This window comes from Leuresthes tenuis, unplaced genomic scaffold, assembly GCF_036924035.1.
Source record: "Leuresthes tenuis unplaced genomic scaffold, fLeuTen1.0.hap1 SCAF_17, whole genome shotgun sequence".
Lineage (NCBI taxonomy): Eukaryota > Metazoa > Chordata > Actinopteri > Atheriniformes > Atherinopsidae > Leuresthes > Leuresthes tenuis.
The window spans coordinates 15852187-15873902 of record NW_027325371.1 but is presented as its reverse complement, the minus strand read 5'-3'; the positions used below and the strand labels follow the sequence as shown (position 1 = coordinate 15873902).

Genomic DNA, 21716 nt, shown 5'->3' with positions numbered 1-21716 from the left:
TCAATGATTACAAGATGTTTTCGAAACCAAAAACTGGGTAACCCCCCCCCCCGAAAACTCAAGTTATTCTAATTGACCTGTACAAACTTTTAGGTCTTTCGGATTGACATTGACTTTTGGGGCTTTACTGCCACCTTGTGGTCATATTGATGAATTGCCATAATTCAAATCTAGTTTGAATCCCTTGTAAATTTAGGTATGATTATTTCCGGTAAACTCTGTCAAAAATAAAAGCTAGAAGAAGTCAGGCAATCAAAAAGAAAAAAACATGTGAAGGTATGAAAACCATTAGGAAAGCAGAAACAGGAAACAGAAAATCATGACATTGGCGAACAACTAAAACGGGAAGATTTTGCGAACCTATACATGTACGAAGTTCCACTACAGACCGAAAGATTATGCAGTATTTTTTAAGGAACCTGTATTGCTTTAGACACGACAGGCATCCTGCCCCACCCTATGCTTCATCTTTCTCACTTGCCATGCTCGTGACGTCCGCGTTTCTGCCTCACGCTCCCACAGAGTGCATCTGCTCTCCTATCTAATCTTTGGCTAAAATCACAGAGATAATCCTGCATCCATCTGTCCCGGGAGAGAAAAAAGAGAGAAAGAGACAATGTGCTCTTCATGTAAAACATTCAACACCCATTTAATGCGTCATAATATAACAGACCTACAGTGTTAGCGATAAATCCTGATAATTGTGCAGAAACACCGACATCGTCTTAAACTGCTTAAATCTTTATTTTACACAAGGTCATCTCACATTTGCATTTTTTTGTACATAAAGTCTTTTTCACATTTTTGCATGTTTGAATAGGATCATCTCCTCTTTTGTTTTTCTCTTTACACCGATCCCCACCAGATAAGCACACATTTCATCAAGAGGGGCAGGGACAACATTGGAACAGCCATAAACTGAGACAAAGAAGAAACTTTATGAAAGATACACTGATACAACACTTAGAAATTAAATGGTTCATAGAAATAATCATTTATGTCTTGAAGACATTACACTCAAAACAAAATAATACTTTGCCTGTCTCAATTTTTAAAACAGTTTCTCAACAGAGGCTACCGACATCTTTTATCATTATACCCTCATTTGAATTAAATACATCCTTTTTAACATTCGTTTTCTCACAAATGGCTGGCAAATTCAAGCTGAGTGTAGGAGTTGCTTATGTGTAGGTGTAGGTGCATGCTTGTGTAGTTTCATGACTATCTACTATGTATCCACGAGCAAAAAGATCTGCATTCTGTAGGTCTCACAACATGACAGTTCCTCTCTTGGAAAAGCACTCCATTACCCAGCTGTTACTGCATCAAGACAGAGAAGATTCTGCTTTAAAAGAACGTGAGAGGTGCTGTGTGATTGGCCAAACGCAGCACATTCTCTGGTGGTGTTTGATTATAAAGTCCTGTTAATTCTATCAAATAGTGTGTCACCATTCCCTCTGCACAGGTGAACCTGACTGTGCTTACATGAAATGAACTCTCTGTGTATTGTTGTGTGCTGTTACTAAAAGAAAGAGCATTCTGGCAGGGAGCTGCACCACTGTGCTCATTAAAACACACTCACTGCACAGTGTTTCAGCACCTGCACCCATCACCACAACATATTTGCTGTCACACACTTAGACAGTCTGAAAGGCTTTGACCTATGAACACAAACAGGACCATCATTTAGGCGATAAGGATGGTGAAACAGCCGCAATAGAGGTTAAAGACAAAAAAGGAGAAGACAGAAGGGAGGCAGCTGCAGAGGTAAAGAGAAAGGCATGGACAGAGGTGGCTCGTGCAGTGAGGTCGGGGAATGATATAACTATCTAACTAACCGTTCTGGTTAAGCAGTGCAACAGTAAAGCAACTATCACACTCCACTTGTCATTCTGGGCCACCTATCTGATGGGCGCAGGCACACCAAATGGAAGCTCAAATGTATCAGATGATTACTCATGATGTATGCATTGTGGCCCATAAGCCAGGCTGGACTTGACCTAGATAGGTCAGACCCAGGTGAGACTCAGCTAGACACCACAAGCAGCTTTATAAGCAAAGTCAAACACACACCTTTGTACACACACATGAAGGGGTTACTGAAACAAGTTTTTACAGCTTTACACACAGACTGATACAACATCAAAGCACCCTTTCCCTCTAAAATGGACCAACTGAAAGTATTCAGTGTAGATTGCTAAAAAACGTATACACCCTTTATAATTTATTATAGGATCAACATGATTTCAGTTTGATGTGAAAGCACTGCGAGCGATGACATCAGTGATTTGGACATTGTTTTAAGCTCTAATGTGTTGCTGAGGCTCTAAAGGTGCTTTCCCAGCAAAGAAAATAGAACAAATGCTTGGCTCACACATAAAAAATAATTCTAAAACGACACAATGCCAGTGGCTTGGGCAAGTTGCTGTGCAGGTAAAAGCCCACCATACACAAACACACTCATACACACTTCTCAGTGATGTTGTGGAACCAGACCTCCTGAGCATTAACTTCAAACTTAGGAGCAGGAAGAAAGTTCAGATTTTGTGACTGAAAACTGTTTGTGTCCATATACACCAACCACTCTGACACCTGCATGCCTACACACACACACACCCGCGCACACACACACACACACGCACAATCACGGATACACTCACAATGGAACAAATTGGATGCATACTCTTGATATGTGCAGTTGCAAATAAAGTGCAAAAGCACACAGCAGGTCCTCTCAGTTCAGCAGTGACTCTCACAATCCCTTTCCCAAAAACAATTCTCCTCTTTATCATGTTTTTACACTTGTATCACATCGGTCTTCTATGTCAGTTCTTTCTCCTTTACTCCCCCATACATATACGAGTTGTGTCCAGGAGGCTGCACATACTCTTCAGACTTCTCCCAGTCTGTCACCCATCCCGCCCCTGCTCCTCCACCTCCTGTGCCTCCTCCGTTTGAACCGACCACTGGCTGGCCCATGGCCCCGTACTGCCCGCCTCCGCGGTACAGCTCTTCTGTCTCATTGGCCAGTTCATCCTCATCGATTATACCACACTTCTCCTCACTTGTGTCCTCTATGTCTGCCCACGGCTGTTTTTCTCCTGATGCAAAGAGTCCTAGGTGAAAAAAGAGATATAATCAGCACTTGACAGAAACTTGGAGAGATTCCTCACTGAGAACTGTAGCATCAGAGTCCTACCATAGAAAATCACTCCTCCATAATGAACAACGGAAGCTATGAGGAAGACGTACTGCCACTCCTCACGTGTCTGGAATCATTCAAAAATCCACCTTAGTGTCATCGTCCACTAAATAATTCAGTTATGACTTTTATATTGAGAATTTAAGTTGTACAAGCAAAACAAATCACCTTGTGCTTGGTCATGGCTCCCACTATGAGAGGACACACCATCCCTGATAATGTTCCCACTCCATTTGAAATGCCCATCAGTATGCTGGCATATCGAGGGGCGATATCCAGGTGATTGACATTAAACCCTGATGGACATGAAACAAACAGAGCACAACATGAACTTTTTTTCACCGAAGCAGATCCTTCCCCCAACAACATAGTTCAGAAAAATCAATAAGAAAGACTGATGCACTGTATGTGAGATATATGGGTGAGAGATATTTATTGATGTGTATTAACACTTGTTTGCTCACTTGCCAAGACTTTGAGAAGACCGATACCACACTGAGACATAAAATATGTATGAACAGCATCTCCCAACCTTCACACAGACTTCTGGAGTGTGTTCAGAGACTCAGCAGAATTGAGCGCTCTGCTCAACACCGCCGGACATCAGACATACACTTCCTTCACTTTCTGCTGAAGTTGTACACTCTTCATAACAAGCTACCAGCATTCTGGTGTGCATTCCTTAAAATGATTGTGGAACTTCTTACTTTCGGCACAGTGTCAACAGCACTCTACAGCTAACCTATATCAAAACTAAGCTGTAAAGAAAAAGATTTCAGCTCAAAATTTCAGGTTTTCATTTACTGCACAGAGCAGATTTTCTAACATGTGATATACGGTGTTCATTGAGGTAAATGCAAATTTATGGTTAAACGAAAATGAAGTGAGTGACCATTCTCTGTAGTTACTCAGATACATCATGCTTGTTTTTAACACATTTAATGCATTCTTTAGAAATGGGAGCATTAGAAATTGCAGTATGCCTGCAGGGCAGCACTGACACACTGAGGATACACTGGGGTAAATTTGGACTGTAATATGTTGCCCAAGAATACTGACTTGCTTCTGGAGGCGACCCGCTCTTTCACTTGTCCAGGGACGCTCGCAATTATCAAATTGTTAATCGGGTTTATAAAGGTTTAAAGTCCTTTAGGCTTAGAGGAATTCTTAATTAAGCGTGTGGCTGCTACCCAGTGGGAAGCCTGTTGTGAAGTCAGATTAATTTTTTTCAACATCAACAGTGGCTCAAAAACTTTAAGATGGCGACCTCAATGCTTCAAAACAACAGTCCAAAAACCAATGAGTGACATCGGGGTATCTGCCTCCATCTTTTATTTACAGTCAGTGTTTATAACAGAAATTGTTGATTGCAAAATCTAAATGTACTCTCATCTTTATGTTGTTGAAAGGTGACACGCCAAATCAGACTGACTCAGGATTTACTGGTTTAGAATGTCACTCACCTGAGATAGCAAATCCGCTGAACCCCACAGCGAGGACCAAGAAAGAAATGGCAATACCTTTCGTGTGAGAATATCCCACCACCAGCAGGAGGGTGGCCTCCATTCCAAAACCTAAAACATGGAAACAAATCCACGTAAACACAAGAGGTGAGAAATGAAAGAAAAAAAGAGGCCCAACCTAAGACTCATCAAACAATCACTGGCTTTTGATTATCAAGTAGTGCATTTTGAATATGTTAGAAATGGCACTTGTGTTTTTTGACCTTTAAGGTATGCTAAAATATTAATATGATTCTAATACTGCCAGCTGCTGCACTTCTTCTGGAGGAAGATGGAGGGTAAAGACAACACACACAGTGTTGAAATGCGATTAGAACTTGTAGTTTAGGGGATTTCTAACCATCATTACAGATGATTTTTGTCAGTGTTGCTCTTTTTCTTTTAATATGAACATCATTGCACACAGAAGTCGATTATGGTAATCATCTTAATTTCTACACAAAAAGAAGAACGTTTGGAGTAAATGTGTGCTTCTGTAAAATGTTACTTTACTCACACACAGATGTTGTGACAAATGTTCATCTTAAGAAGTAGAAGATCTTTTTTAAAAATGCATACCTAACTCTCAGAGATGCTGTCTCTAAGCCCAAAGTGAATTAATTTTTTATTAGCATAGCCAATAGTTACTGTTTCAGAATTAACAGACAAGTCTAAATATCCCATCTCTTCCTCTCAAACACACACATATCACATCACTCAACAAACCCAAACATTAGTTTGGTTGGGTTTTTTATTTGTGTGTCATCGTCTCTTCATTTTCTTTGCTCCTCAGTGTCCTCCTCTCATGTTTGACAGTCTCACCTCCACAGTTCATGAGCTTTCTGACGTTGGTGGTGGACATCAGGTTGTGGGTTCTCAGGTAGTCAGCCAGCTGGCCTCCAATAGGCACAATGATTGTCATCACCAGATGGGGCAAAGCTGATACCATGCCCACCTGAGCAACAAGAGGAGGGAGATGTCATGTATGAGAGGGCTGAAAATAGCACGACGAGTCGAATCATGGTTACGTTTAACGTTCAAATGTTGACTTGAATTGAACCAAGATAATGTCATGCAGTCCCTCGGACTCTTTTTAGGAGAGACTTGTTTCTAGGAAATATAAGGTCCTTTCTCTCTCTTCTCTCCACTAAATAAAAACATAGACAGAACTACATTAGTTTAGACTGCCTTCGTTCGTTATGGTAGACACCAAAGAGGAAATCTAATGCTGTAGCAGACAATTATTTAAACGTCAACCAAAGTCATATAATTTGCAATAACTACTCCAAAATAGCAGAAGGACAACTCCAAAGGCTTCTCTATTTTGCTGAACGACCCCTGCTTTTATTTACATTTGCTGTATTGTATTAATGAAATCCACCATGGTAATGGAAATGTGCCCATCACCTCTAAAATATCAATACAAATACTTTATCTCACAAAAACTATCCATTCCCCCGATTAACTAATCAATGAAAAGGAAGGAAGTAAAAAGGTAAATCCAAATAATCCACTTAGTCCATTTAGGAGCCATTATGCATCAGTGGGTACTGATACTGGAAATTACATTATCAAGTAATCATTATTGTGATATAATCCTTTATACGTTATGAATTAATTAGGAAATTTCTATGGTGACTTTTGCATTACAATGCTTTTGCACTATAGACTAAGCATATATATTTCTGAAGGTGCTGAGTTCTCATATGACCACACACACACACACACACACACACACACACACACACACACACACACACACACACACACACACACACACACACACACACACACACACACATATATATATGTACGGCATTCTGATCAGATCAATTCCCACTCAGTCTTTTAAAATATTCTCAATGGAAAGGGTTACTGTGCTGAATATTGAAGTATGGAAAAAATTGTGTGTATCGCTCAAGCTCTAATAATTGCAGCTTTTGTGACGTGTACGTTTGCACTCATTGCCTCAGATTTTTGGAAAATATGCATGTGGAAAAAATCTGTGTATTTGGGCAATCCTGCTGCCTGAAGCTCCCTGAATAAATTCTAATTTTACTGTCAAAGTACTTCATCTACAGTGAAAAAGAAATTGCACCAACTTGACTTGGAGGTGTGCTAGAGAAAAGCATTTAGTGTCTGAAAGATTGATCACAATGGAACTAAAGCTTGCCAGTAAACAAAAACAGGTCTTCTAAAATGTACCGTGGAAAGACAGACTTTTTAAGGACAGAAACAGCAGACATATTTGACAACTGACTACTCTGCAGGAGAAGAATCTCATACCTACTTTGAAACATGGTGGTGCAAAATGTGGAAATGGTTTGGGATTGCTCTGCTGCATCAAAAATAGATTGGAGGACATGTAAAAAAAAAAATCTTCTCACTGACTTCCATCAGCCCAACACACCCACAATAGCTGCTATAATCCATCAAGAGTGTATGATGTGAACAGAAGTTGCGGGTAAAAGTGTAAGCTCTTGAGTCCCAACTCCATATACACCATTTGGGCTTTTTTATTCTGATATTATTTTTATTTTTATTTAGACGAAATCAGCAAACCGAGGGGCAAAGTACTCTATTCCAGCTCATGGAACAAACTTTGAGAACAACAGTGCTGCAGACTCTCATACGATGACTGTGAGACTCACAGAACTGATCTCCTTTTGTGCAACATCATCATTATCTCAGTGGAAAACAGACTAAAATTGATATAGAAAAAAACTTTGGATAGACAGAAAAAAAGGGAGCGGATAGTACAATGCAGGAGAGACCTTGAACGTGTTTGAAAGTTTTGCTTGGTGGGATAAAAAATTAATTTGTAACTATTTCCCATTTTTCAGTGAGGCTGAGCTGTAAAATGCACAGTGCTAAATTGACTACCCCCCCTCTCTCACTGCAACAAGGCTCTGGGTTTGAGTCTGCTGATCAGCGTTCTTCTGTCTGTTTTTGCCTTTTGTCTGTGTGGTTTTCCTCTGCATGCTCTGGATTCCTCCAACAATCCACAAATGTGCATACTAGGTTAATAAATTAATTGTAACTATTCTAATTTGACAATAGGTGTGAACATGCATGATTGTCAGCCCCGTTTCTCACCCAGTGTAATCTAGAATAGGCTCTAGCCTGTTGCGACCACAGGAAAAAGAGGGATATACTACGGGGTAAATTAAACGTTGCAGGAATTAATACAAGCAAACATGCAAGAAAAGGTTGTAAGGCTTTATAAGTGAGGGAAAAAAGTGAGTAAAAGTGGTTAAAAACTTGTGAATTATGAAAGAATTATGCAAAATGTTGTTTTAACTGATGCAGGCACTACCATTTCTCCATAGCAGAGGGATGTGTTTTATCTTTTCAAATATAATCATTTTTAACTCACCTTGCTTATCTCAAAGCCAAAGACTTCTTCAAAGTAAGCAGGCTGGCTGATGAGCAGCAGATAGAAGGTCCAGCTCCTGCAGAAGTTGGCCACAATGATGGCGTATACTGGCATGGAGGTGAAGAAGTGTCTCCATGGGGTTTTAAATTTCTGCCACCAAATAAAAAAAAGTTAGGCATCCACTGACTCCAGTAAGACTGATCAGAAACTTGGGAGTCAGCTTAGAGTGTGTGCTTATAATCACACTCATATCATTCATCTCATCTCGATTAACTAGTAGATTTTGTTTCTTATAAATCTTGACTGAACAACATATGATGTCATACATGAAGGGGATTGAGAAATGATGCTGACTCTCCGATTGCATCTTCGATGTATTTCCTCTCCTCTGGCGTGATTGTGGGATGGGCTGCGGGGCTCTCATATGACACCAGAATCCAGAACAAATACCAAAATATCCCGAAGCTGCCTGGGAGGGCAAAAGAGAGAAACACAGGAGGACAGACAGAGACAAATGAGTTATAAATAAAACTAAGAAAAAAGGAGGGGAGATAAAATAAATAGTCTTATAAAATAATAATAATAAATATATCTTGAGATTCTTATAACTGTTTTCTGTTACTGTACTGATTATTACCAGGCAGAAGAGCCGTAATCATGCAGTAATCAAAGATATGTTGGGAGGCTAAGGGTACTAACCATAGACATAGAATACAGAAGACCACCCAGTGTATTGCACCAGTATCCCAGCTAGGGGCATAGCCACCACTGCCCCTGCATAGGATCCTGAAAAATGTAAAACACAAAGAAAAGCAACAAATAATGAATTTTTCTAGCTAAATAATTGCAGAATATTTGCACTTCAAGTGCAATGCAATTATTATTGAAAGTCTATATGCCCTCTTAAACTTAAGATAAACTTTTGGCTACTTTACCCTCATGAACTCATGTTCAAACCCAGCTTCACTAGTGATCTGCAGATACTGTAGACATTGAATATCAGCAAGGTGTTTTACCACAAAAGGCTGTTGTGGCTAATCGACTTCTCTCAAGAGGAGGCGCCCACTTGGCCCAGATCCCGTGGCAGGCTGGGTATGATACACCCTAAAGGACAAAATACAGTCAGGAACAACGTTCATGAATGAAGTCCAGTGAGAAGATGTGTGCGCAGACACATTCTGTACCTCAACAAGGCCTTGGCATATCCTGACAAGTATGACGCAGCTGTAATGGCAGCGAGCTGCAGATGGAATCAGCATGTTGAGGGTGGATGTGGCCACTATGGCAAAGCCAAACACTCTTAAACACACAGAAGACATATAAACTGCCTCAGATTGAAAAGTCAATGGGAACAAAAGCTTAACAGGACAAATAAAAAGAAAATACAAATAATCCACTGAGAGAGGATCATGGCAGAATTTTGTTAAAGGGTTTCTTTTATCTTTAATGCCATTATGATTTACTTGTCTTCAGCTTACACATGTCATATTGATTATTGCAAAAAAATGTATTGTAATAAATAACAAAATGCATAATTGTGTTGATAATAACCCATATAACAGATCTGCCACTCTGGAGAAGAAACTGCAAAAGTGAGGATAATAACCTATTAGCTGCAAATTTTTGACATATAAAGCCACCCGGGATCTGTGTGACTATGTAGCCCCAGAAGAAGGAGCCATGGATCATCCCCACAGTCTCTGGGTCCCAGGTGAACTGTGCAGCCTGGAAAGACGAGAGATTTGTGACTCAGTTAGTTCACAATAAAATATCTTTTTAAAAAGAGTCACTCAAAAGTGTCCATCAAGAATAAATGCACTTTGATTTTTCTGTTCCCCATCCCTTAAAATGTTTGTGCTTTTTGGTGTACTCACAGTTTCCATCAAACATTGTGTTGTCTAAATTTAATTGATGTACTCCAAAACAAAGATTGCAAAATGATTGACAGGAGCAAGGAGCAAGATAGCTCGGCACTATTATATAGGTGCATTTCTCTACTAAAATTAAACTGTTGTTCAATTAATTACTATGTATGGGTAGATATTGGTGTCATGCAGAGGCTTGTCTAAGATAGACTTATACAAAAGAGACATGTACAGAAACTTTGATCTCTTTTCTTCTACTTACCACAAGCACTTCTTTATTGCCTCTGTAGACAGTATGGTCATTGACCATGCTTACAATGGCCACACCCAGGTTACACCGTATACCAAAAGAGATGCAGAATCCCAGGCCAGACAGGATGGCCATGATGTACCGCCTGGGCATACCAAAGCAGGTACAGTCCACCACTGGCATCTCCTTCTCCTCCACCAGCTCAGGACGGCCCTCTGCTGATAACTCAATGGTTTCTCCATTTGGCTGACGTTTCTCAATCAGCCTGAGAGCAGATAGTGACAGGAAGTACACAGCAAAGGAGAACCATGAGCCAGTCCTCCAAATATCTTCAAATATGTCTTAGATTTTGGTGGAAGCCTATAAAAAGATGGGGCTTCACGGTGGTGTGGTGGTTAGCACTGTCACCTCACAGCAAGAGGGTTCCTGGTTCAAATCATGGCTGGAGCCTTTCTGTGTGGAGTTTGCATGTTCTCCCTGTGTATGTGTGGGTTCTCTCTGGATACTCTGGCTTCTTCCCACCATCCAAAATCCAACACTGATTTTTAACACAGCCTATTTTGGGGTTTTTGATGTATTTAGATCCAGACAGAAACCATCTCACTGTGCTTCCTGTCTGGACTTGATTGTCTGATTTGTGGAATTCTGTATTTTAGCACCTAGTCCTGCATTATTTGGTCAACATGCCCTACAGTTAATTTGTGAACGAGATCAGATCAGTCCTCTGTTGGTTGAAGAAGCCCTTGAGGGATCTTTGGGGAGCATTCCTGCTTTAAAGAGAGAATTAATGGGATTTAGAAAAGTAAAAAAAAAAACCTTTAATGTTTTTTATGTGCTTGAAAGAAAACCTTTTCTTAAGCTGTAAAAGTTTAAAATGTGTTTGGACACAAAATGCTCAGTCTCATCATCCTTGAACAAATCCCAAATAATAATACCAATTTTTCATGTACTGTACATTTTGCTGACACCACATAGAGCTACCATAGATATTTTGAAGCCATGACATCTTCTCAGGATTGGTTGAATACCTTTGAAATGTCCAGTAGCTCATGATTAAATGTGCATTATAGAAAGAAATCTGAAAAATACAATCTAATCAGAATAGTTTTGAGTATTAAAGTTTAAAGCGTGTATTCTACACTTTGTAGGATGCAGTTTTTTGGCGTAAGTTTTGGTTGCAAATATTCTAATGTGAAGGCCACGTACAAGACCTTGGTCTTGTAAGCAAGAGAGATAGTCCAAATTTACAAAGGCAATCTTAAAACATCAAAATTAAATTTACCTTTAAAATATGCAGCATTCATCTTTATTTAATTTTAAAGCTGTAGACTTCATCCTGCTTTAACAAGCTTAGTTGATCCTCTCCCACTGACAATCCTCAAATTAGCCACAACAAGGTCAAATATGACCTTATCTCTGTGTCAGTGTTGATGTTTGGCTGATGTGAATATTTCACATAAAAGCCTTCATTAGCCGACACAGATGACAAACTGATCCAATTGTACATCTCAAACTGGCATTTTTCCAAAGATGTAATTAAAATGTAATCAAGCAATTCTTGACAATATGTTTGCAATCTAACTAAACATATTTCAATTACAATATGCAAGCTATAAATCCCAGAAATGACAAAATCCTTTACAACCAACTCTTGGTTTTATTTCCATTCACAGTTTTTCTTGGGTGTCTCACACGCAGACATACGCAGACCATATGTGGAGTCGGGTCTGACTCAGCTATTCCCAGCATGTTGAAGCAGCCATCACAATCTGAAGAGCTGTAACAGAAAATTTCCTGAGTATCTGCTCCTTCAAAGATGCACTTGACACAATGCTGCTGTTAAACTTCTCTGTAGACTGATATCAAACTGTATACATTCTAGTCCAGAACGGCCAAGCTTGAGTGTTCATATTGTGCATTTAGAGTGATTTTTTTTATTTTGATGACATCACTGAGATGTTTAAAAAAAGCATCAGTCCGAACATGTGGGTTGTTCAATGCTCACTGACCTAACCTTACCATTTATGTAATGGATTATCTTGAGAAAATGAATGTAGAAAATGTTTACTTCGTGGAACTACTCTACTCAAAACACTTTCTTTGATATAATTTGACTGATGTTAATTGTATGAAATGGTAGTTCTGTGGAAAAGCTTCAGCAATTTACTGAACTGTTTGCCATTAATATTTAAGGGGTTATACCTCAAAATATTTTATTGTGTGAAATGTCTTTTAGACAAACTAATTTTTCTTAATGTACTTAAAAGGCATAAAAAAAAATTCTGTTATTTTTTGGCCAGTGATCTATATGTATGTGACCAGTCTTATCAAATGCCATGTCCCAGAGTCACTTCTTTTCCAACAGGAGTCAAACAGAGAAGTAAGAAGAGTGGCCATCTGTGTATGAAAACCTCCAAACGCTCACCAGCACTCCCCCACTAACAGACACACATGCAGCCAGCAGGCTTCAGTGCTTGCAAGCTGCAGATTAATGTTAAACAGTGGACACAGTGCCAATGTTTCCACTGAATTTCTATCTTAACGTAAGAGTATGTTTTTTTATTATGTTTCAGTTCACAGCAACGAACACTCATACACTACTCACAAAAGGTTAGGGATATTCGGCTTTTGGGTGAAATTTCAGGATCAACCTAAAATGCATTAGAATCTTCACAGGTGAACTTAATGTGACCTTCTGTAAACTTTTGAATGCACATGTCCAACTGTTTCAGTACTTTTTGCTTAATGGAAAAATTCACAACAGGGATTTGACCAATACATTTCCTGGTTCAATTGGAATTGATATTTAATAAACAGTCCTTATCATGCTGTTCAAATTTTGACATCATGAGACCAAGGCGACACCTAACAATTGAACAACAGTACCACGCCTTTGCGAGGCTTCAAACAGGATGTTCTCAGACGGATGCAGCCACTGAGCAAGAGTGTCACAGAGTGTCATCAGCAGGTTGTTACAGCGAGACTGGAAGAGTCACAGAAAGGCATAGAAGTAGACCTCCTTTGGCCACATCCCACACTGATGACCGCTTCATTCATAATGAATACCACTCAACTTCAGGCACATTTAAGGGAGGTGAGAGGCACCCAAGTGACACGTCAGACCATTCAAAATCATTTACATCAGCGTGGTCTGCATGCTAGATGACCTGCAAGGGTACCTGACCACACCACCAGGCACAGGTATTATCATCTGGCATGGGCCAGTGAGCTTTTACGCTGGACAAGGGACCAGTGGGACTCAGTGCTGTTCTCTGATGAAAGTCGATTCACGTTGAGCAGAAATGATGGCCGCCAACGATGTTGGAGACGTCAAGGACAGCGCATGCATCAGCCACTGTTGTCCCCAGACGAGCCTTTGGTGCTGGTGTTACAGTGTGGGCAGTTGTGTCTAGTCAGTACAGAACTGCCCTATACTTTGTACAGTGACAAGCCCATACTACTTGAATTACATCATGAATCCAGTAATTGTGCCCCTGCATGAACAACAGGCCTAATTTAATCTTCATGGTTGCTCCAGTTCATCAAGGTCGCATCATTTGGGAACTTTCACCCGAAAGCCAAATATCCTTAACATTTTGTGAGTAGTGTATGTCAGTCATCCACCCTGTACTTGACTGATGCAGTCAGTCAGTGAGTGGAGAATCATTCGTAGAAACAAGCACAATCACCACAACCAAATGACTGAGGTGTTGAGAATTGTTTTTAAAAGGATTTTTCAAAAGTGGGCTTTAGTAGGTTTCCACAATTAGACTTTCTCAGCCTTCTGAGATGCCAAGATAACTTATTCACAAATGCTAACACAAGACGAGTCAGACTCTGGCTCTGGTTAATTATTGATGTGTTTTTTAGTCAGATAAATAATTCACTCCAGCTTTTACACCATAATCTGTCACTATCTATCTATCTGTTGGCTTGTGTGTCTGGTTCTCTGCACACACAGTCTGTTTCATCTGTGCTGTTTTTATATTTTTTTCGTTGTGCTTGTGGATTGCACTCCCTCCCCCCATTTCCACACAGCAGACTAGGCAATCTTATTGCCCAGCCATGCAATCAGTTAATACGTAGAAAATGAAAGAAAAAAGATGTGCAAGTATAGTGTTAAATTAAAGGTGAATCCATGATTCTACTTGTCAAATACAACACAACGTACAGCAGAAAAGCAATACTTTGTAAAGCAACGTTTTTTTGAATCTGTAGGAGATTAGTGAGGCTGCAGCCTCTCTGTCCCTCTCTTAATCTGTCACAGAATTCAGATTAGGATTACAAAAATGATTTACTTCCGGAAATGAATATGGAGGGACAGACTAACACCGTGCATGGTTCGCCATGTTTCTCCCTTCGTCACAACACACTTTTGAGGTCATGCGGGAGCTGTGATTTACTTTTTAGCCCTTTTGTAAATGAGAAAGCTTTTAAAATCTGATTTATGCTTCAGGTTAAGCATAACATGTTCAATAAAACGTTCAGGTTTTACTCGACTGATTTAGAGGGGATGGCAAAATGACAATTATATGCCTTTGTTCATAATCACAGCATCTACAGCACACACAGGTGGTGGGTATGTATTGGACAGAAGGTGCACTGGCCACTAGAGATGCTTTAGTATGTGTGCCACAGTGCATTAAAATACAAGAGAGACTCTAAACAACATATTGAAGTAAGATGTGTGCACATTTTCAGTTGAACCAGTTGGCTGCTCTCACGCTTCTGTCCTGTGTGTGCTAAACAAATGTGCTGACTCACCCCCTGAGTGGACCTCTGACTTTTTCTTCAGAATTAGTGAAGGCTGCAGGAGGATCCTTATTAAAGAACAAGACAGATTGCATCTTAACACCAAACATATGCTACCAGCTAACGAGGCTAGCCCACAGCAAAAATGATTGCTAATTAGGGATGCCTCCCTCTAAAGGGCAATTTCATCCCGCTCTGTGCCTGTGTGTATGTTTTTAAGTGCCCCGAAATAGCCCAGGTAAGGGTGTTCCTGTATTTATTATTTAATATCAACTTGCTACCGAATATTGTAGCATCATGTGTACCTGCCACCACAAAATTTAATTTGGTATCTGTGCTTGTAAGAAACAATGGGAAGGTTCCTGTACAGGCTGAGGCATGAGACAGGACAAAAAAGAAGAAAATCGGTTCTGCCTGGTCATTTACCTTCATTTGAGGCTCACAATAACGACTCAGTGGAAGCTGCATCAACTGAGCTTCTGATGGAACATATTCCCTTAGTGTAGCGAAGAACTGACTGGCCTCAGCTGGCAACAATTAATGAGCAAATCAGCATGAGCAGACAGGAGCCCCATGACCACAGGCTCTCTGAAATATCATAATTACAATAAGAACAGGCTCAGTACAAGGTTAGGGTCCGGTCTAATCAACTTGAGTGCATAGGAACTTTACTGCGTGAAATAAGTATTTAAGAAGCAGCTGTTTGAATCTTCTAAATGCTGAGGAAAGGAACTTCAGCATTTCCTTTACTGTCTCCTTCAGCATAGGAAACACTGGCTCTTTCTTTGTAAAAAAAAGAAAAAAAAGAAAAAAAAGATATAGTTCCATCCCACAATTCCTTGTGGCCACAGAATTAAAAGTGATGCTTGATTATCTTTTAAGCAGTCATATCTTATTCATCTAAATCATCATGAGGACAGGAGGGCGGACTTCTCCAGGTTGTAACCCTGCCTCTCACCCAATGACAGCTGGGGTAGACTCCATACGAAAAGGGATGGATGGACAGGAAGGTGAGCGGAAGAGGCCTGTGACAACAGAATCTTTCACTTTTTTTTCTTTTTCTTCCCTATTTTGAGTTATCAACCTTTATGAAGTCATCACAAATATTTGTGTTGTATCTTATTACACAAAGCTGGCACGTATGACATAACATCTGAGAAAAAATGTAACAAGACTGAATCAGACGTAATATCAAAAGCACCTTTTGTAGAATATCTTTCTAACATCTGTAGTTTAAGTACTGCTGACAATGTCGCAGCTTTGTGCAAGTGTGTTCAGATTCTTGCTACACCGTGGTCATCTTTATCCTCAGGCATTACAAATTTCTCCTACCATCCATCCTTAGCCTCAAAGCATTTATCAACAAGGTTTTTTTTGTTGTTTTTTTACTAACCCTAAACCTCAACTGAGCAGATTTTCACCAGACACACCAAATTTAAGCCTATCTGAATAAGAATCTGACAAAAAATCACTAGCCTTTACACTCTGGATTAATACTTTGTTTCAATTATGATTGTTGTACCTAAAATAAAGCAACTTACTATATCCTGTTAGCCATTGTCATTATTGTACATTTTCTTGATAACCAAATAAACATTATAATGTGAAATGTTAAACTCTTGAAATAATTTGCCATCGTTTAAAACATTTACTGTGAAGTTGAGGGTTAGTGTTGATAACTTTTTTCTGATTTGTAAACCTACAATGACTTTTCTCATGCGCTGGTTGGTGACCTGTGATTCACGTTGGACTGTATATTAAATTCACCACTTCACAGAGTATTTTGCATAATCCTCTCATATGAGGATGACATAGACAGAGCGAGAGACAGTGTGGGGGGTAAAAAATGTTATATAACGCCCTGATCTCCATTTGTCCACATTTGTGTGCAGAATTGATACATCTTTAACGCCTTTCTTCTGATTTCAACAGTTTGAAAAGTGGCTTGAGGATTGATTTTCATTTTAGAAATAGAAAATTGTGTTATTTGTAATTTTGATAGTGGTGTCTCCCGCTTGTAACTCTCTCTGAAGCGAACAGATTGGGTCTCGGTGGGACTGTGTCACCCAGGGAGACACCCTCCTCCCCATCCTGTCACACTTTTTCTTCCTCTCTCCTGTGGACACACACACACACAGTGTTTAAATGCCCACACGTGTGACCTTCATAGACTTATTATTTAAATACTTACAAAACAATCACTGTGTGAGTGCTGACTGCATATATACTCTCTCTCTCACACACACACTGTTTCTATTTGCAGTTATTCAGAGTATGGATTCAACAATAGTGTGTGAGCATGAGTCATGTTGAGACCATCACATCAAATATTAACACTTATTAGAATGTTTTACTGTTGCTGTCAATACCACTGAGTTTAAAACTCAATCCTAAAAACTAAAGCAGTGTTAATAAACTGAAGCTGGACTGATATCATGAATACTAACAGCACTACAGCCAAAAACCAGGCATGGGTGGCTGTGGCTGTTTAAACTGCTCAGCCATGGTAGATGCATCATCTGCTTATGTTTTTTAAACTTAAACTGTCGCAGACTGTGTATAAGAGAATTATGCAAAAGTGAATAAGATTAGTACAAGTGAAGACTAAAAAAAAAAGAAAGAATACAAGGCTGTAATTTCATCAACAGCAGAGCCTGAAAAATCCAGTTATAGCTGCAGTACATTTCAGCACTGTTTGAATATTTTATTCAGACCACTTCTACAATGAAAAGTGAAAGGGAGCAACAGAAAAATGCACTCCACTTGCAAGTAAGGTGGATTAAATATGGATTACTGTTATATTCTGTATTGACTCATGTGTGGTGAAACATAAGCTCTCAATGTAACCAAGCAATCCCGAAGATGCACACAGCTGCAAATCAATTTAAAAGTCTTGCAATAAAGTGTTGGGCATTTTTATGAGAATGCACGACACTAACAATTACTTTTACATACTACCAACATTTTTATGAGGAGACAAGGATGATTCTATATGATTATATTTCATGAAAAGCTGGCATGAGGGGTAGAGATAAAGAAGTGCATCATTATTGTGTTTTTATTTGGACACATAAAAGCAGAGATTTAGAACAGACTTGACCTTACACTGCTGACGTTTATGCTTACCTAGTGGAGTTTAATATAGAAACGCGAGATGCATTCTGATGGAGAAAATGTTTAAATAATAGATGAACTCCTGGCTGCTTTCATCGGGGGGGATCACGGTTTTGTCAGTGCAGCTGTGAGATTGCTCTCATCCTGTTGCAGAGTGAAGGGACGCCCTGTGTTTCAAGAGTCAACAACTCTGCACATACACACCTTTATACACCCGCAGGCGCATTTAAAAAAAAAAAAACTTTCGTTTTTTTTTTTTTTATACATGAATTTGATTCCAATGTTCTCTTATTTTTTGGTAACATTTGCTTGTACTTAACAATGTGGTGGCGTAATGCCACAAGTCACTGGATAAGCTGGGAAAACGCCCACTGAAACAGATCTCAATCCAGTCCATCGTGTCATATCTCTCACGGCATCAGCTGTGACCGTGTGCATAAGAGGGAAAAAGCCCGAGATCTGCTTGTTTGTTAATCTGGGAGACCCCAGTCAGCTGAAAGTTGCCTTTGCTGGTCCTTCAGTGGATGGAGGAGGAGGAGACAGCGGCTGGAGGAAGTGACATGGCTGGGATGGAGTGAGTGGGAGGAGAGAGTTCAGGGATTTGCATGGCTCGACAGCTGGACTGAAAAACAGGCTATTTCAGGACGGGATTTATACGTTTGGTTGCTACCTCAAATCCTGAGAGAGCGGAAGCTTAAAGCAATAGTTATTTCATGAGGGTCTATCAGTGTCTTTAATCTCTTTTTTATACGGAAATATTGTCAGCACAACAATCTGTGATGCAACTTTTACATTGACAAGCATTTTATTTACATATATCTAGCACTTTGGCAGATTCGTGTTTGGAAATAGTTATATATTTTGATCTTTTCTCAAAATTTTCACTGACATTATGAGATAAAGACCTGCGTCCTCATGAACTCTCTCAAAGAGTCAACGTGGGTATCATAAAAAAGGCTGTAGAGTTTAAGCAGATGTATGTCTTTCCTTACATCATCCCCTTTACAATTTACTGCTGCAAATAGCAAATGCTTATTTTTTCAGTTGTTCTTTTAATTAATTAATCCATTACAAATGTCTCTAGAAACTGCTTTTTTTTAAAATAACCAACTGCCCACAACCCAAACTTTCAGCCATGTCAGATTTTCACAATAATGATCAAAACAGCAAATTATATTAAACAACTCTAAATATCCTAGAAACTAAATATCATATGTACATTCCATGGGCCAATACCCCAGGATCCAACACTCAGACAAAGATATGTGCAAAAAAAAATGGTGCCTTGAGAAAGTCGTAATTGAATTAAATCTAAAAATGACAATAAAATGGTCCTTACGTACTTGAAGGAAGGTATACTGTTAATCAGTCAAAAAAAGAAAAGAAGTTGAAATTAAGATAGCTAGATAGATAGATGGATTTGGAGGAATAGAATGGTTCCATCTGGCCAGCGCTCATATTCAACCAGGTCATGCCAAAAACGCACGGAAACATTATGTAACCTGACTTTCTACGCGTCAGAGACACCACTTTGACCTGAACTAAATATCACAAGAACAAACGTGCAAATTGCGAAAACTATGCATCGAAGCATCAGTTCACTGCGAATAAACCAGAATCGAGAGATTTGTCCTCCACCTCTTGACCCATTTTCACCCACTTTAGTCAATCCTAACACGCCACTGAACGGCGCGTAAAACTGGACTTTTGTCACTACCAACAAGATCTTTGTGACCTAAGCCAACAGTTGCATTCCCTTTCAGCTAGCGTCCATAAACTTTTTTCTCCAGTTGAAAGTTACTGGCTGCAGGAGAGAAGGAAGATGGAAACCCGCAGTTGGACGCATCGCTTTGTTCCACACCTTAAAACGCGTGAGAAACGGCACAAGTCAAAAATAAGGATTAAAGATAATTTAGAATAAATGCACACCTGTTAATTTTTCCCAAAGTCTTCCCTGCTGCCGCCTTAAACCTGTCTGGTCGGATCTCCATCCTTGCAGCTCCTTGACCCGGCCGGTGTGCTGATGTCCCGCGCGCCCTCCTGTCCTGCCTGAGCGCGCGCTGTTCTCCTCTCTCTCTCTCTGTGTCTCTCGTTCTCATCCCTCCCTACCAACACCAACCTACACTTCAGTTTCAGATAAGCATCAGACAGGTGTACAGAGCGTAGGTTAATGTTGCTTTTGGTCTCTTTTGAAAGATTTTTTTTTGCGTTTATGTGATAGCATAAATAGCACAGGATTTTAAACATTAAAATCCAAATTTACTTCCAATTAGGCAACCATGATCATTGTTGATCTTACTAAGACTTACTGTTAATGCTTTGACAGCCACAGAAAGAAAACCCCGATGTGCATTTTTTGCCACTGTTGTGGCTTAAGGATTTGGTCTATTTTAGCACAATATGGCAAGAAAGATTTGTCAGCAGGAGTTTAATCAATTCCCAGATATAATAAAACTATAACAAAGGACTTTAAAATTAAAAAAAAAAAGTTCTAACAGTGTATACTTTTGATACTTTAAGATGAATGAATAAAAACGAATAGAATTAAAGATGACACTTTCCATTCAACATTTAAAGCATCTTATGCACAAATATAGAGTGGGGGAAAAGGGCAGAGGAGCATGACACCTCAATGCACTTGTTAGTCAAAAAGATCTAGCAGAAGATGCGATTTCAAAGTGTCAGAATCACAGTCTCATTGTTTAAACAATCAGAAGCCATAGGCACCTCTACTTAGATGTGTGGCACTCTGGCATTTTTTTTTTGTGTGATTAAATGTTAACAGGAAACATAGAGCTGAAATTGATGTCTGGTAGAATGTAGAAAAAAAAATCTTGGAAGACTTAAAGTGTGAAGTGGTTCTGCAGTGTCCACTTGTAAAGTGACACAAAAATACGACCTTCATGGATGAGTCTTCAGTTGAAAACCTTTACTGCAAACATTAAAACAGACCCAATATATTTTTAAAAGTTAAACCTTCAGGTAGCACATGGCAAAGTTAGATCTGGAGAAAAACAGTGGAGGATTTAATTATACCTCTTCATCTGTTTCAGGTATTCAGGTGAATTCATCTGTTGCTTTGGGCAACAGACAACAGGAAAGACTCTTTAAGTCTCAAATGTTAGAGAAAGATGAATCAATGACATTGTCATCTAGAAACCAGATAAATCTTTTAAAATGCTTCTGTACTCACTGCAGGAAATTTGATCTGAGATGCCCCAACTTTTACATTCCATATGTCATATCTGACATTTCAGAATTAAAATATTAATCATTAAGTATATGAAATGGCTGCCTAAAAGAGGTTTCAAACCAACTTAAGTAGTTACACAAAAGTCACTCCTGCTGAAAAGGTCTTTGAACACAGTGACAGTTTAAGTCTCAGTCAGTTGCACTGGTGTGTTTTAATAGCAAAGGTGTTCACTTGAGCTGATGCTGTAATGATCACACAATTTTATATTTTGCTCTGTTAGCAAAGTAACAATAATAAAATAAAACAAATGCTGAAAAACCAAAATTTTTTTTGACCAGTTCTTGATCAGAGCAAAAATAAGGAACACCGAGTTAAAAGATATGAGGCCATTTTCAGAATTTGAAATCTTAAACGAGTTTCAACAGTGCAAATCATGAGAAAACAGGGTCAGACTGTTGCCAT

The 21716-nt window shown here is 39.3% G+C and overlaps 1 protein-coding gene across 1 annotated transcript; it reads right to left on the bottom strand.

The window, feature by feature from the left end:
• Positions 1-606: 606 nt before the first annotated feature.
• On the bottom strand, positions 607-20136 carry slc17a7a (solute carrier family 17 member 7a). Its single transcript, XM_072369688.1, has 13 exons — positions 19991-20136; positions 10208-10460; positions 9687-9805; positions 9265-9379; positions 9097-9184; positions 8780-8866; positions 8407-8549; positions 8081-8230; positions 5527-5659; positions 4666-4776; positions 3371-3498; positions 3200-3269; positions 607-3116 (listed from the first exon to the last, which is right to left on the bottom strand). The coding sequence occupies exons 1-13, from the start codon at positions 20050-20052 to the stop codon at positions 2821-2823; spliced, it is 1755 nt and encodes a 584-aa protein (XP_072225789.1). The 5' UTR covers positions 20053-20136; the 3' UTR covers positions 607-2820.
• Positions 20137-21716: the final 1580 nt, after the last annotated feature.